Source organism: Arvicanthis niloticus, chromosome 1 (assembly GCF_011762505.2).
Source record: "Arvicanthis niloticus isolate mArvNil1 chromosome 1, mArvNil1.pat.X, whole genome shotgun sequence".
NCBI lineage: Eukaryota > Metazoa > Chordata > Mammalia > Rodentia > Muridae > Arvicanthis > Arvicanthis niloticus.
Window position 1 is genome coordinate 109444481 of NC_047658.1, and position 13234 is coordinate 109457714.

The 13234-nt window shown below is 50.9% G+C and overlaps 1 protein-coding gene across 1 annotated transcript; it reads right to left on the reverse strand.

The window, feature by feature from the left end:
* Positions 1 to 6498: 6498 nt before the first annotated feature.
* Ascl2 (achaete-scute family bHLH transcription factor 2) lies at positions 6499 to 9317 on the reverse strand. The gene is made up of 3 exons (XM_034517544.2): positions 8625 to 9317; positions 7564 to 8357; positions 6499 to 7003 (listed from the first exon to the last, which is right to left on the reverse strand). Exons 1-2 carry the CDS (start codon positions 8632 to 8634, stop codon positions 7582 to 7584), a joined length of 786 nt encoding a protein of 261 aa, XP_034373435.2. The 5' UTR covers positions 8635 to 9317; the 3' UTR covers positions 6499 to 7003; positions 7564 to 7581.
* Positions 9318 to 13234: the final 3917 nt, after the last annotated feature.

A 13234-nucleotide genomic window follows, 5' to 3' on the forward strand; every position in this document is an offset into this window, starting at 1 on the left:
CAGTCAGCCTTTTAGGGAATCCTTCCTGAGCTTTGGACACCTGGCTCTTGTCTCCAGGCTCAGGGCATGGGCCTTTTCCTCATGTGCTTGGGAGGCTTGGAATGTCTAGAGGCCTGAGCTGGGTCCTGGCTCCTCTCTAACTGGCAGAGCAGTTGCTCCACATAAGCAGAAAACAGCAAACATCCAGTCCCTGCCTCAAGCAGGCATAGGGGGGTATGGCCCGCTCACTTGGAGGCCTCCTGTGGCTGTTGAGTAGGGTAAGACTCCTCTAAGAGGCCCAGGGGATGTGCCCACCCTTGGAGAGATTGGAGCTTTCCACATCCTTGTGCTGTGTCTTCTCCCTAGCAACAGCCTCCACCCTCTACTGGTCACCTGTCCTCACACACAGCCTAGACCCTCTACAATCAGTTTCCAGTATCTTTCTTCCTCTCTCCCATCTCCTCTAGGCTCCAAAACAGACAAGCCATTCTCCAGGCCCTCAGACCTCAGAGCCAAGCCAGACCAACCACTCAAACTGAATTTAAGAAGCCACTCACCAAACCAGGCACCTCTTTCAGGAGAACAGAGGCTGCTGACACGCACCCACCCAGGGGCCTACCTGTGCTGTGAAGCCCTTACCTATGCTCCTAGACAGCTCTAAATCAGGTCCCTTCAACCTCACTCTAAACTGGGGTTTGCCCATCCCATAATCAAGCCAGCTGCTTTTGGACACAGATGTGCTGCTGTGGTCCCCAGGTCTCTGAAGGTCACCAATCTCATGAAAAGGGAAGGTGTAAGAGTCACAGGGCCCTGTTGACAAAAGTGATCCATGTCACAACCCTTCTGCTGCTCATTGTACCTGAGTATCACCATCTGCAAGAGGCTATGGTCTCAAGAGGGATAGGAAGCAAGTGATATGTGGGGCCTCCTCACACAGCAGTTCTGTTGGTGGCTTGAGGACCAGCTTCCTAGGTGTGAGACCTCTTAGCCCCATGGGCCCCACAGTATCCCTATCTTGAAATTCTTACTACTCTTACGTTTGAACCTGAGTGCATGGTGAAAGTCAGGAGACTCTGGAGTATACTTGTTCGGTAAGGAGACATTGTGCCCTGTTCGTGTCCAGCCTTGCCACACACACCCCCCTCCATCAAATCTCCCAGTTAAACCCACAGCTGAGCAAGCTAGGTGTCCAGGGACCACATTTCCCATTCAAACCAGAACTTGGTTTCAAAGGCATGAAAGAGACAAAGTAAGCATGGAGGGCCGAGGGACAGGAGACAATGTCTGTCTCTGGCAAGGAGATCTCCCTGCATCAAACAACCTCTTATGCTGAAGATGTTGACAGGAGAGTACAGTCATCCCAAGTCTCTCTTTGTTGTAGATATTGTTTGAGACACAGTCTTACTGTGAAGCCTTGGTTGACCTGGAACTTACTATGTAGATCAGGCTGACCTTAAATTCAGAGATCTGTCGTGGCCGCCCACCCCCTCCGCCCCGCCACTGCCACCCCCAGTTCTGTATTTAAAAGCATGTGCCACCAAGCCTGCCCTGTCCCTCTCTTTCCCACCATAAGCAGGGATGGATAGTACTGGCATAATACTACCTGGACTTTGGCCATGTAGTATCTCTGGGGTACTGGGAACTATGTCCTGTCAGAGTTTCTGTATGCCAGCTAAATGTTCTGGCATTTACCTGTCTAACAGGCATTATGCAATAAAAGGACAGATGGCAACAACACTCATGCCATTTATTCTGGCTGGCCTTTTATATTTGAGGGTGACTGATTTGGGAAACATCACCTCTGAGATACCAAAAAGGGGTGCTCAAAACTCCTCTATAGAACCCTGTAGTATGTTACATAATCTACATGTCCCTCCTGTGCTTTAATCCTCCCCCAGGGACTGACAGCAACACTGCAACAGAACACTGGATGTGACACAGGAAAGGTCCCCACATGTTTACCGCGGATAAAATTGTTTCTCAAAACACTTTATTTTGTTTTGTTTTGTTTTGTTTTGTTTTGTTCTGTTTTGTTTTTTAGAGATCATTTTGTTTTCTCCATAGCCCTGGTTATCCTGGAACTAGCTCTGTAAACCAAGCTGACCTTAAACTCAGAGATTCACCTGCCTCTGCCTTCTGAGTGCTGAAATTAAAGGTTTGCACCACCACACCCAACATCTCAAAATATTTTCAATGGGCTGAAGAGATCGCTCAAACATTTAAGTATGCAAAAACATGAAGACACCAGTTTGACCTCTGTACGCATATAAAAACCCAGGAATGGTGGCATTTGGATGTCTGTAATCCCAGCGCTGGAGAGGCAGGAAGAGGAAATCCCCTGAGACTTTCCAGGCAGCCTAGAAATTAGCTTCAGGCCCAATGAGACCCTGTCTCAAAAGCTAAGGTATAGAATAATTGAAGACACCCAACATCAGTCTCTGGTCTCCACACATACACACACATGCACATACACATGCACACACATGAACATATACACATGCATATGTATACACACACAAACATTTTCCAACTACAGTTGGAGAGCCCTTGGATACAAAGAACCAACTGCCATTAAACTGTTCCTTACCTTACAATGGCTTTAAATTAGTTCATGCAAGACAGAAAGCACTGAAGAAGGAGAAGCTTTGCATTGTAAAGCCTTTCATGGTATTCCTTTGCCCTTTTAGAGTAAGATGTGGGCCTCAGCCAGCTTCCTGTCACTACAATATAAAGACTTGAGATAAACAGTCTGTGAGCAAAAAAGATTTATTTTGGCTCCTGGTTTAAAAGGTTTTAATGTTGTCTCTTGGCTCTGATGTTGGGGCCACACACCATGATGGGGATACATGGCAGGAGAAGGCTGCTCAAAACCAAAGAAAGATGACAGGACAGACAGGAGCCTCCAAAAACTCCACTTGCTTTGCTCTATGCCTCAGACATTCCTCAGCCTGCCCTGGACATTCTGTATATTGCAGTACAGGGGTTGTTTCTGTGTCCCTATAGAGCTCAGGGATCTGGGATCCCAAAGGCTGACTGATAGCTGGGCTTCCAGGGCTCCCTGAACCCCTTTGGGAAGACAGTATCTGGGGAGTATTATGTCTTCAGTGGTGATGCCCTGGAATGAAAGACACCTTGAGCAACATGGCTTTGACTGACAGACTGGTTTAGAAGCTCAGCTGAACCAGGGAGCATCACAGAACAGGTGGCTATCCCATGAGGTCAGCACTGTATAGATAGATAGCTCTGAGAAACTGAGAAAAATGGATACAATTCCAGACTTCTGCTGCAGCCTGGGACCCAGTGCATGCCCCCTAGACACTGCTATACAAAGGACACATCATCTCTCTGAAAGATGCCATCCACCCAAGATTGGTCTCCCAGATGGGGTATCTGTGCTGCATGTGGCATGTGGTATACCCCATTCCTAATGCAGAGGGTGGTGCCGATGAAGATCTTGTGGCTGGAGACCTAAATTCATAGGATATTCAAACTTGGTAACTTCTCTGACCTATTTTGGAGTTCTTGTGTGTCAGTGACTTTCTCTCCCTTCCCCAACACACACATATGAAGAGACACACTTGGGAGAACATGATTTTTGAGTCAGAGTCTATAGAAATCTTCTCAGGATAGTACTCGTGTGCTCCCCTGGTGTCTCCATGATTAAGAGGCAAGAACATTTATCCATCAGAAGCAAAAGAGGGTCCCCAAAGCTTCCTGGAGCCCAGTTCATTTGATTGCCTTCTACCTCCTCACTTATCCACGCCAGGCACACTGAGTGTGCCTTTATGAGTGGTCTCCCTTCTGAGGCAGACATTCACCCTGTCCCATGACTGGGGGTTCCAGAGGCTCTCCCTGCCTCCATTTCTCAAACTGATCAGATCATCTTCTGCCTGGAATGGGTGTCTCTTTTTCCAGCAGAGCTCTGCTGCTCCCCACCCCAACTCCAGCAGAGCCAAGGGCAAGTCAGGGGCCCTGAGCCATAAGGGGTCTTGTCCAGGAGGGATTCTGCCTAGGCTTGTTCATCCAGAAGACCAAATGATGGGAGCTGTCCTCCCCCAGACAGCTACAGGGCCACCTTCCTGACTATTCAGGGTAGAGATGAGAATCCAGGGTCAGAATCCCACTTACCTGTCAATCAAGTTCTGTGATATTGAGCACGTCGGGGATTGGTGTTAACAACTATAGGGATTTTCTGACCAGAGGAGCAGCAGCCAAAGGCTCACTCAGGTGACTCACTTGTTGTCTGGCTGCTTGTAAACAGTTCTTCTACTCTCTACAGTGGCCCCATTAGGACAAGTTTGGATAAAGAACTATATGGTGATCACACTTCACATCTTGAAGCAGGATACAAGCACAGTACAGCACTCTGCCAAAGAGCTTCACTCTTGTCCCTCAGATCACCATCTGCAGGAAACAAAGGGTCAGGGGCTCCAAACGTGATACGTGGGACAAACTGCTTCCAAGAGGCTTAAGAGATCTATCTAGCAAGTTTGGTGTTCGGACATGGGATGGACTCTGGTTCTATATCTCAGAGAAAGAATAGTGACACTGGCTGGCAAGCTGCACTTTCATCACCTTGGGCAAGGAAATCATCCAGTCTGGAGAGGCTCCAAAACCACGTGGAGGAAGGGAGCAGGGTGGAGTTACAGAAGCCTCCTTAAGCCATAACCCGGCTATGGGCTTAAGCAGTTTCTTTCACTTGATTATCTATGAGCTGGTACATGCCTCTTGCTAATAGGCTAGTCTCCAGCAGAAGGTGCATTCCCTAAGGTTGGAATGCGTCTGACACACCAATACACCTTCACTTCATGAAGCAGAGGATTCCTTTGTGCCTGTGTTGCGTATGCGTCTACTCATGCGTGAAGGTCAGAGGATAGCATCAAGTATTGCTCCTTGCCTTTCTCCTTGTTTGACATGGGGGTTGGGTGGGGGGAGGCTCTTGTTGTTTTTCTGCTGTGTATGTCAGCCTGGCTGGCTTGCATACTCCCTGAGATTCCCCTGCCTCTGCCTCCCACCTTTCCATAGGAGTACTGGGATTACAGATGTGCCGTGTATCCAACTTCTATGTGGGCTCTGAAGATTTAAACTTGGGTCCTTATACTTGCACAGGAAGCACTTTCACCTACTAGGCCACCTGCCCTTCCTCCCCCTCCCCACATCCTCACCCCCCCCCCCCCGCCCCTTTGAGCTTGGACTAGCCTGAAACTCTAAATAATCCTCCTGTCTCCTTCTCCTAAGCGCTCAGACTACAGGTGCGAGCCAATAAAGTTGCTTAGTGAAGACTTCGGAGATATCCCATGATACAACAGGGGCACACCATTGGCACCACTGGGAATTTATAGACACAAGGAAGCTCAGGCTTCCAGCAACCCCTCACCTCCCCATAAGCCACTTTGAGATACAGGAAAAAAAGCAGGAGACAATTCAGGTCCCCTGGTTCAGTGAACACACACTGGCTGGCAACGGGCTCCTGGGAAGAGGGTGGCCCTCCCTCAACGGCCTTGCCATGTCCCATGTTGTCCTCTAAGACATGTCCACTCGTTTTGTGGCTCCAAGTTGTGGTTGAGTTGACCCCAGCTGAGCCTGGTTTTCATCAGAGAAGCTGACAACCTTAGAGATTCAACTTTGGCCCTGGCTTTAGGGTTCTGGGTCCTGCAGGGAAGGAACCCAGCTATCATGAGACAAATGAGCTTCTTGTATTCTGCCGTCTGCACAGCCACCACAGGTACATGGAAGGCATCTGCTCCATTGCACAGCACTTCCTGATTTCCATAGCTCCAACGGTTGTGCCCCAACCACTCCCTTCTGAAGGGATGCCTGAAGCACCCTAAAACCACCTGGGGATCCCCCAGCCCCTCCCAAACCCCTGCAATAAAAGGGAGCTTTGGACACGCGGAGACTTCAAAGCTTCCGAGGCTCAGGGTCAAAGGTGGAGCTAGGTAATATCTTAGCAATCACAGCTTGGCTCCCTGGGCTAGGGAACTTGGGTGGGGAGTACTGAGGAAGCTTCCAGGTCTTCCTTGCTCACTAGAGATCTATCTGCAGGGCCTCACTGTGGCCACTGACCCTAGCAGTCAGCATGGGAGCCCAGCACATGCTGCAAGCTCATGGGCAGGTTGTCCAAAACCTGGAAACTGGGTTTAGGCTCAATACCATTTGTAAATAAGGCAATTTGCCAAGGGCCACCCAGGTGGTAAGGAATAGAGACCCCAGCCTAAAGAAGATCATAATCCAGAGATCTACCTTCAGCCTAGCACCCTGCACTTGCCCATCTCACACAGAATCTTCCCAGGGGAGAGCCACTCTGGAGGGCAGGCAGACACTGGCTCACAGAACACTATAGGTGTCAGAATTGCTTTTCCATCTGTGGTGAGATGGCTAGAGTAGGCACTTGATACCTTTGTATCCACCCATGCAATATAGGTTTCAAGAGAAGCCTCTGCTAGTACTATCCACCCCAGCCTAGACCACACCTGGGGAGCAAGGGTGAGACGGTAGAAAGCACTGCAAACACCGATGAAAAACAACTTTTATAGAATAGTACACTTTGCAACAGTGGGGTTCCTACACTGGCCAAACATCAGCGTCAGGATAGGCTTCAGAAGGGGAAGAAGGGTACAGCCAGGCATCTTGCCCTCAGGACCCGACCGGTCCACACTTTGGCCAGGTTGGAAAGTTCTAGACAGTGGGGGTGAGGGACAGAGGTCATCTTTATTGTGCTCCAAGCTTAAGGATCCTTTGTATAAAAATAATTCTTCATATTTTCAGTAGAGTCCTCCAGCAGTTCAAGTTAATTGATAAAAAGTAGATTGTCATTGTAAAATTCTTTCTCCTGAGAAATTTCCAAGTCCTGGTGCAGCAAGGACTGGGAGATGGAAGATGTCATTCCGCGGCGTGGAGGCCGAGCAGAGGTCAGCGCTTGGCATTTGGTCAGGCTGCACTAGACAGCATGGGTAAGGCATAGGCCCAGGTTTCCTGGACAAGAAACGCAGGTAGGTCCAGCTGGAGACACCCAGGGATGCAGCTGCGAAGAAGATAAAAAGGTGTTAATGTGTGCGGACACCGCCCCGCCTCCCAAGGCGCAGAAGGCAGTTTCGTTTGCTTGGTTAGTTTTGGAGTCTCAGCTCGTGGGTGCCTCGATCCGCTCGGAGGCGCCGACGGGGGCGGGGCGCACGCTCAGAGCCGGCCCGCAGTGACTCAGGGGCCCGCTCCAGCCGACTCACTCGGCACCCCGGCTCAGGACGCGATTTGCAATGCAAACTCACCCCGCCTCCAGCACCCGACTCGGCCGGGCTCTGACAGCACTGGGACCTCGCCGGCCCGGCCCTGAGGCCGCTCCCCTCCCCTGGCCTCCCCCTCCCCCACCCACAGCAGAGCTCGGAGAGGAAGTTTTGCAATCCCGGACAAACAAACGCCGGTCTTGCTCAGGCTTGAAAAAGGTTGAGGAAAAATGAAGCGTGCGCGAAATCCAAGTGATCGCCGGGCTGAGCCCTGGCTGCACAGGGTCCCCGTGGCGCTAAGCGCCAGGCCCGCCCACCACGTGTCTCCCTTACCGCCTCTCCTCCGTGCAGTCCTGGAACTTACCTTAGGGGGGTGGGGTGCTCAGTAGCCCCCTAACCAGCTGGAAAAGTCAAGCAACTCCTGCTCTATCGGGCTTAGCTCTCCTTCGCAGCCGCTGTCCTCCGACGAGTAGGCGGAGCGCGGGGAGGCAGGCTCCGAGCAGCCCAGGCGGTCCGGGGACGTAGAGGCGCAGGACAGAGACGCGCTGGCGGGGGAGGCGGAGGGCTGCGCGCACGCATCGGATGGCCGAGTATCGGGTGTTAACAGCCCCTCAGCGAGCGCAGCACGCACCGCATCGTGCTCTGCAAGCAGCCGCTGCAGCGCACGGATGTACTCTACCGCGGAGCGCAGCGTCTCCACCTTACTCAGCTTCTTGTTAGCGCCGCCGTGCGGCACGTGCTGCCGCAGCGCCTGGAAGCCCAAGTTTACCAGCTTTACGCGGTTGCGCTCGCGCTCGTTGCGGCGTGCCACGGCCGCCGAGCTGCTGCTGGCCTCGGCTGCTCCAGATCGCCGCCGCCGGCTGCAACGCAGAAGTTCCGGGGACCCGGGTCTCCGCCGAGCAGCGTAGGCTCCAGCGACTTCTGACGAGGTGGGCATGAGTCTGGGCAGCGCGCCGCCGTCCATCAAGCTTGCATTCAGCCCCTGGGCCCCTGCTAAGAGTTTCGGTGCGCTACAGGAAAAGTGCTGGCTAGGAACCGGCTGCGGTGGGAAGTGGACGTTCGCACCTTCACAGACCTCAGGCAGGGCACTGCTGCAGGACTCCCCAGGGCACGCGTCGCTGGCCTCCTGGAGCTCTGGGACCCCGTACCAGTCAAAGTCTGAAAGAGTAGGGAAGCGTGGTACGCTCGTGTCCCGCGCGTGCGGTCCGGCGCTCCCCAGGTCTCCCTTTCCGCGGCTCAAGCGGCTCCTTTTTTAAAGTATAGATAACTCTCCTCCGCCCGCCACCGCCTCCTTTCTCACGCCCTCCTTCCTTCGCCTCGCCCTCCCGCCACGCTTCACCCTCCCCTTGGCGTACACATTCTGCAAAACTGACACCGTGCGCTTCCACCCCCACCCCTCCCGGGTGCAGTTCTTGGCCTACTGACGCGCTTCCATGCTCCGGGCAGATGCTTAGCTTAGTGCGTCCTCGACAAGTCCTCGAATGCAGATCCCGAACTGCGCTCCGCACGTCCCGCACCCTCGGGAGCTGTGAGAGGGTCCGAATGTACTTTACAGCCACCTCCACCGGTCCTGGTGCTCAGTCCTTAAGCCCCAAGAGTTGCCAGGTCTCCGTACACCTAGCGCTTGCAGCCGGTGAAGAACCGGACCAGGCTTTGCGGTGGCCAAGAGGTAGGAGAGCGCGACCCCCTAGGGCAGCACGAGCCACAAACCCGCACCCACGTCCCTCCCCCTGGCGGAGGAGGCGGGAGCCGGGGTCTCAGCCAATCTGGGATCGCCCGTTTGGCCAATGACAATTGGCGCGGTCCTATACCGGACCAGAAGGAAGCGTACGCCTGGCGCGTGGCTCCAGAGATGGGGGAGTGTCTCGCACAAGACTCCACGCCCACTCCGCCCCACCCTGCTCCTCCTCCAGGACCCGGTGTCCAACCATTGCAGGAGCACACCTGAGTCCCCTTGAGTGTGAGAAGGGCTTGAGGAGTGGTCCAGACCAGGAATGGGAAATTTCATGTTCCCAGGCACCTGTACCCATATAATCCCTCATGCACACCCCATGCCTCTGTGGTTTCAAGGATCCTCAGGACCAGGTGACCTGATCTGGGGAAATACCATCAAGCCCACTCTGACCCCCTTCTTTCTCACGCTGTCACCCATCTGCACCTTACAAGACTGCTCTCCAAGTCTGGGTCTCTATTCCCGATGGTGCCTCCTGAATCCACCCAGACTAGTTCTTGTTCAGTTTCCTGGGCTTTGTCTTCAATAACACTTCTTAGGATTCCAGCAGGCTTCTCAGTCCCATCCTTCCCCTGAGGCCAGTGGAGGGAAGGTTGAATGGGGAAGGGAAAGGCACTGACCATGGAAAAGTCTCAGTTTTGCCCCACTGTCCTGGAACTGTGCTCTCAAGGCCATAGCAAGCCCAGTTTTTCCCTCAAAGGACTAGGTGCTCGGGAGCTAAGCCAGACCTATAGGGTTCAAGTGGTCTATCTGGTGGGCAGTACCCTGGAGTTACTTTCCTTGTAAATATACTAATTGGGGAGGGCTACCAAAACCAAGGCTTCTCTCTGCTTTCGCACTGTCTTGGAGCGTTCACTGCCAGTGTAGGGCTGCCTGCTGGCTCCATGACTCTCCAGGATTCATCAAGGCTGTATCTTCCTAAATGAGCCTTTTGACCTCCTTGCTGTGGGAAGTGGGCTGTGAGTTGAAACTTCCTGGGAGTCTGCTAAGAGCACTTGGATGAGTCAAGTCACTTCTCTGCTGTTCAGAGAAATCCAAGTAGAAATGGAAGCAGTTGGTCTGGGGAGACTGTTCAGTAAAGTGCAAATGTGAGGACCTGCGTTCAAATCCTCAGAACCCATAAAAACCCAAGATGGGAAGAAGAGAACAAGAGAATCCCTTCAAACTCCCAGGCCAGCTAGCCTCAGGGTTGCAATAATAACAGACTCTATCTCAAACAGGCTGGAAGTAGAAGACCAACATCCAAGATGTCCTTTAACCTCCATACACACTGCTGTGTGTATCCTTACACACATAAGCATGCACACATATACAGAAGAAATGGAAACCGTTTGTATCCTGGCGCCTTGAGGTTTGATCGGCAAACCCTCCCTGTTCAGAGACCACTGCTGCCCTGCCTGCCTCCCTGCCTTTCCTTAAGTAGTTTTTTGTACTTTTCCTGCATTTAGGGGTAGTGATGGTGGGAGGGTCCCTTGTAGCTTAGGCTAGCCCTTAATTCACTATGTAGCTAAGGATGACCATGAACTTCAGAACTTCTCATCCTTCTTCTATCTCCAGATAGATTAAAGGCATGCACCACCACACCCATTGTATGTGATGCCTGAGATTGAACCCAGGGCTCCATATATGATACATGCTAGACAACATGGTACATTCCAGACAATCTAGCAACTGAGCCACATCACCAGACCATATATATATATATATATATATATATATATATATATATATATGCATAAGTGTTTGCCTGCATGTATGTCTATGCAACATGTGCATACTTTGTGGTCAGACAAAAGTGTCAGATCCCCTAGATCTAGAGTTATAGATGGTTGCAAGCCACCATGTGAGTGCTGGGAATCCCTCCCAGGTGCTCTTAACAACTGAGCCATTTCTCCACACACCTCCTCCCTGATTCTTTCTTGTCAAGCTCACAATGGAGAGAGATGTCCTTCACTCTAGACACCAAGTGAAGGCTGCATAGTAAAGGTAGTGACAGTCCCAGGACCCTGCCTTGGTGAAGGTCCATATAGGTTATTATTTCTTGAGACTCTGTGGGACTGGGCCATCACTCTGCTGGAAATGTTCAAGTTTTATTCAGCTGGGGACTGGAAAACAGCCACTGGTCTTGGTCATCTACCTGGCCTTCAACCAAATTTTTTGAATTAAAATTTTTTGAGAATTTCATACATAAGAGCTCTGTTTGTATCATTTCACCACTCCCTCTCCCCCATTCCAACTCCCACCTTGTCTGCCCCGTCCCACCCCAAACTTGTGACCTCTTCTTTATTAGTGTTATACACACATACACACCCCCACTGAATCCACACTGTTGTTCATATGTGTTTAGGACTGACCACTTGGAATTGGATAACCTATCAGGGAACTCACCCCTGGAGAAGACAGATTCTCCCACTGACAGCAGCCTTACTTGCCCATAGTTCTCCAGCTAGGGGTTGGGCCTTGTTCCCCATCCACACTGGCATTTATCAATTAGTGATGTCATTCTTCAGATCTTGTTTAGGCAACAATCTCTTGCTGAGATTTCACAGGAGTAACTCCCTTGTCATATATAGAAGACACTATCTAGACTATTGCAGACTTCCTGATCCTCTGACTCCTTTCATCTCTCTGCCTCTTCTTCCTCCATGTTTCCTGGGTTGCTTGTATAGAGATGGCTTTATAAATACATCAGATGGGGTAGGGAAGCCACAGCCAGTTATTCTCTACACTTTGACCATTTGTGGATTTCTGTAATGGTCTCCACCTGCTGTAAGAAGAAGCTTCTTGGATGATGACTGAGAGCTACATTTAACCTACGGATACAGTGATAAGTATTTAGAATGCAGGTAGGGATTATACTGGGTCAGGTGTCTGTAGTAGGTTTTGTTCTAGAGTACATGGCCTCCCCAGCCATGGATAGTTAACTAGATTTATAGAACCAGGCATGAATTCCCTCCTATTGATGGGTCCATAAGCCCAACTAGGCAGCTGTTGGTTACTACCAAAATTTGCCACCATTGCACCTTTATCTCGCTGGGCAGGCTGGTCATTGCCCACCAGTATCTTGCTGGGCTGGTCATTGTTTCTCACAGGTTGTATAACTTTTTCACCAAGCTTGCTCTCCACAGCTGGTTCCTAGATCTCAGAAGCAGAGCTTGCAAGACCCCTTAAGACCCAAGATTCCAAAATTCTCCGTTGAGACTCACAACCCTTTCAGAGATCTTATCATATCTCCTGCCTCCCAGGCTGGTACACAGCCTACTTCTATAAAGCCAGTGTCTCATCCCACTCAGTGCCTTTTCCCTCCCCCATCCTGACCCTCTTACTTTCTGCAAGCCCAACCTACCTTCCTTAGCTTAAAGGTGACAGTTCCCTAGGGATTGGCATCTCCCTGCGTGCATCCTCATTTTTTAACTTCATTTACCCACACCCTCTGACCTCTGACTGTTGCCAGCCTTCAACATGGTGGCAGATCCCTTGTTCCAGAAGCAGTTCTCTCCTGCTCACGAGACTTTCATACATCTCTTTTGTGGGGCTTGGACTCTGGCTCTATCCTTATCCATGTGGTCTTCATGTAGATATTTAGAAGCAGCCAAATGTCTATCAACAGACAAATGGGTGGATAAAGTATGAGCTGACTCAGAAGGAAATATTATTCAGCCAAGTGAAGAAGAGATAAAACACTGGTTGGCATCATGGGGTTGGTAGACACAAGTGAGTGAAAGAAGGAAAAACCGAAAGACCACATACTACATGACATCATTTACAAGAACTGTCCAGAATAGGCCAATCTACAGAGACAGAAATAGACACGGGGACAAGAATGAGGGGGAGGTACTAGCTACAGGGTATGAATTTCCTTTTAATCACCATGTTCTAAGGAGCTTGGGGAAATGGCTCAGCAGATAAAGTGCTTGCCATGCAAGCACAGTGGCCTGAAGTTGAATCCCCAGAACCCATGTAAAGCTTGGCATGGGAGCACATTCCTGTAACCTCAGCATTGCTATGATGAGATGGGAGATGGAGAGGACTCTCACTGTAAGCTCAAGGGCCAGCTAGCTTAGAATACACAACAACAACAAAGAGACCTTGTCTTAGAGAGGTAGAAGTCAAGGACTGATACTCTGGAGACTCTGATCTCCACACAATCTGGAGAATCTGCTATGGCACACGCATGCACACAGACTGATTATGCTGACACTTACATGGCTGTGGTTGAATGGTTCAGTGAAGTGTGTGGTATATGATGATGTCTCAAAAAACAGCTGGAAGACTTTGACATGACATGTGCCCTGCCTGCTCC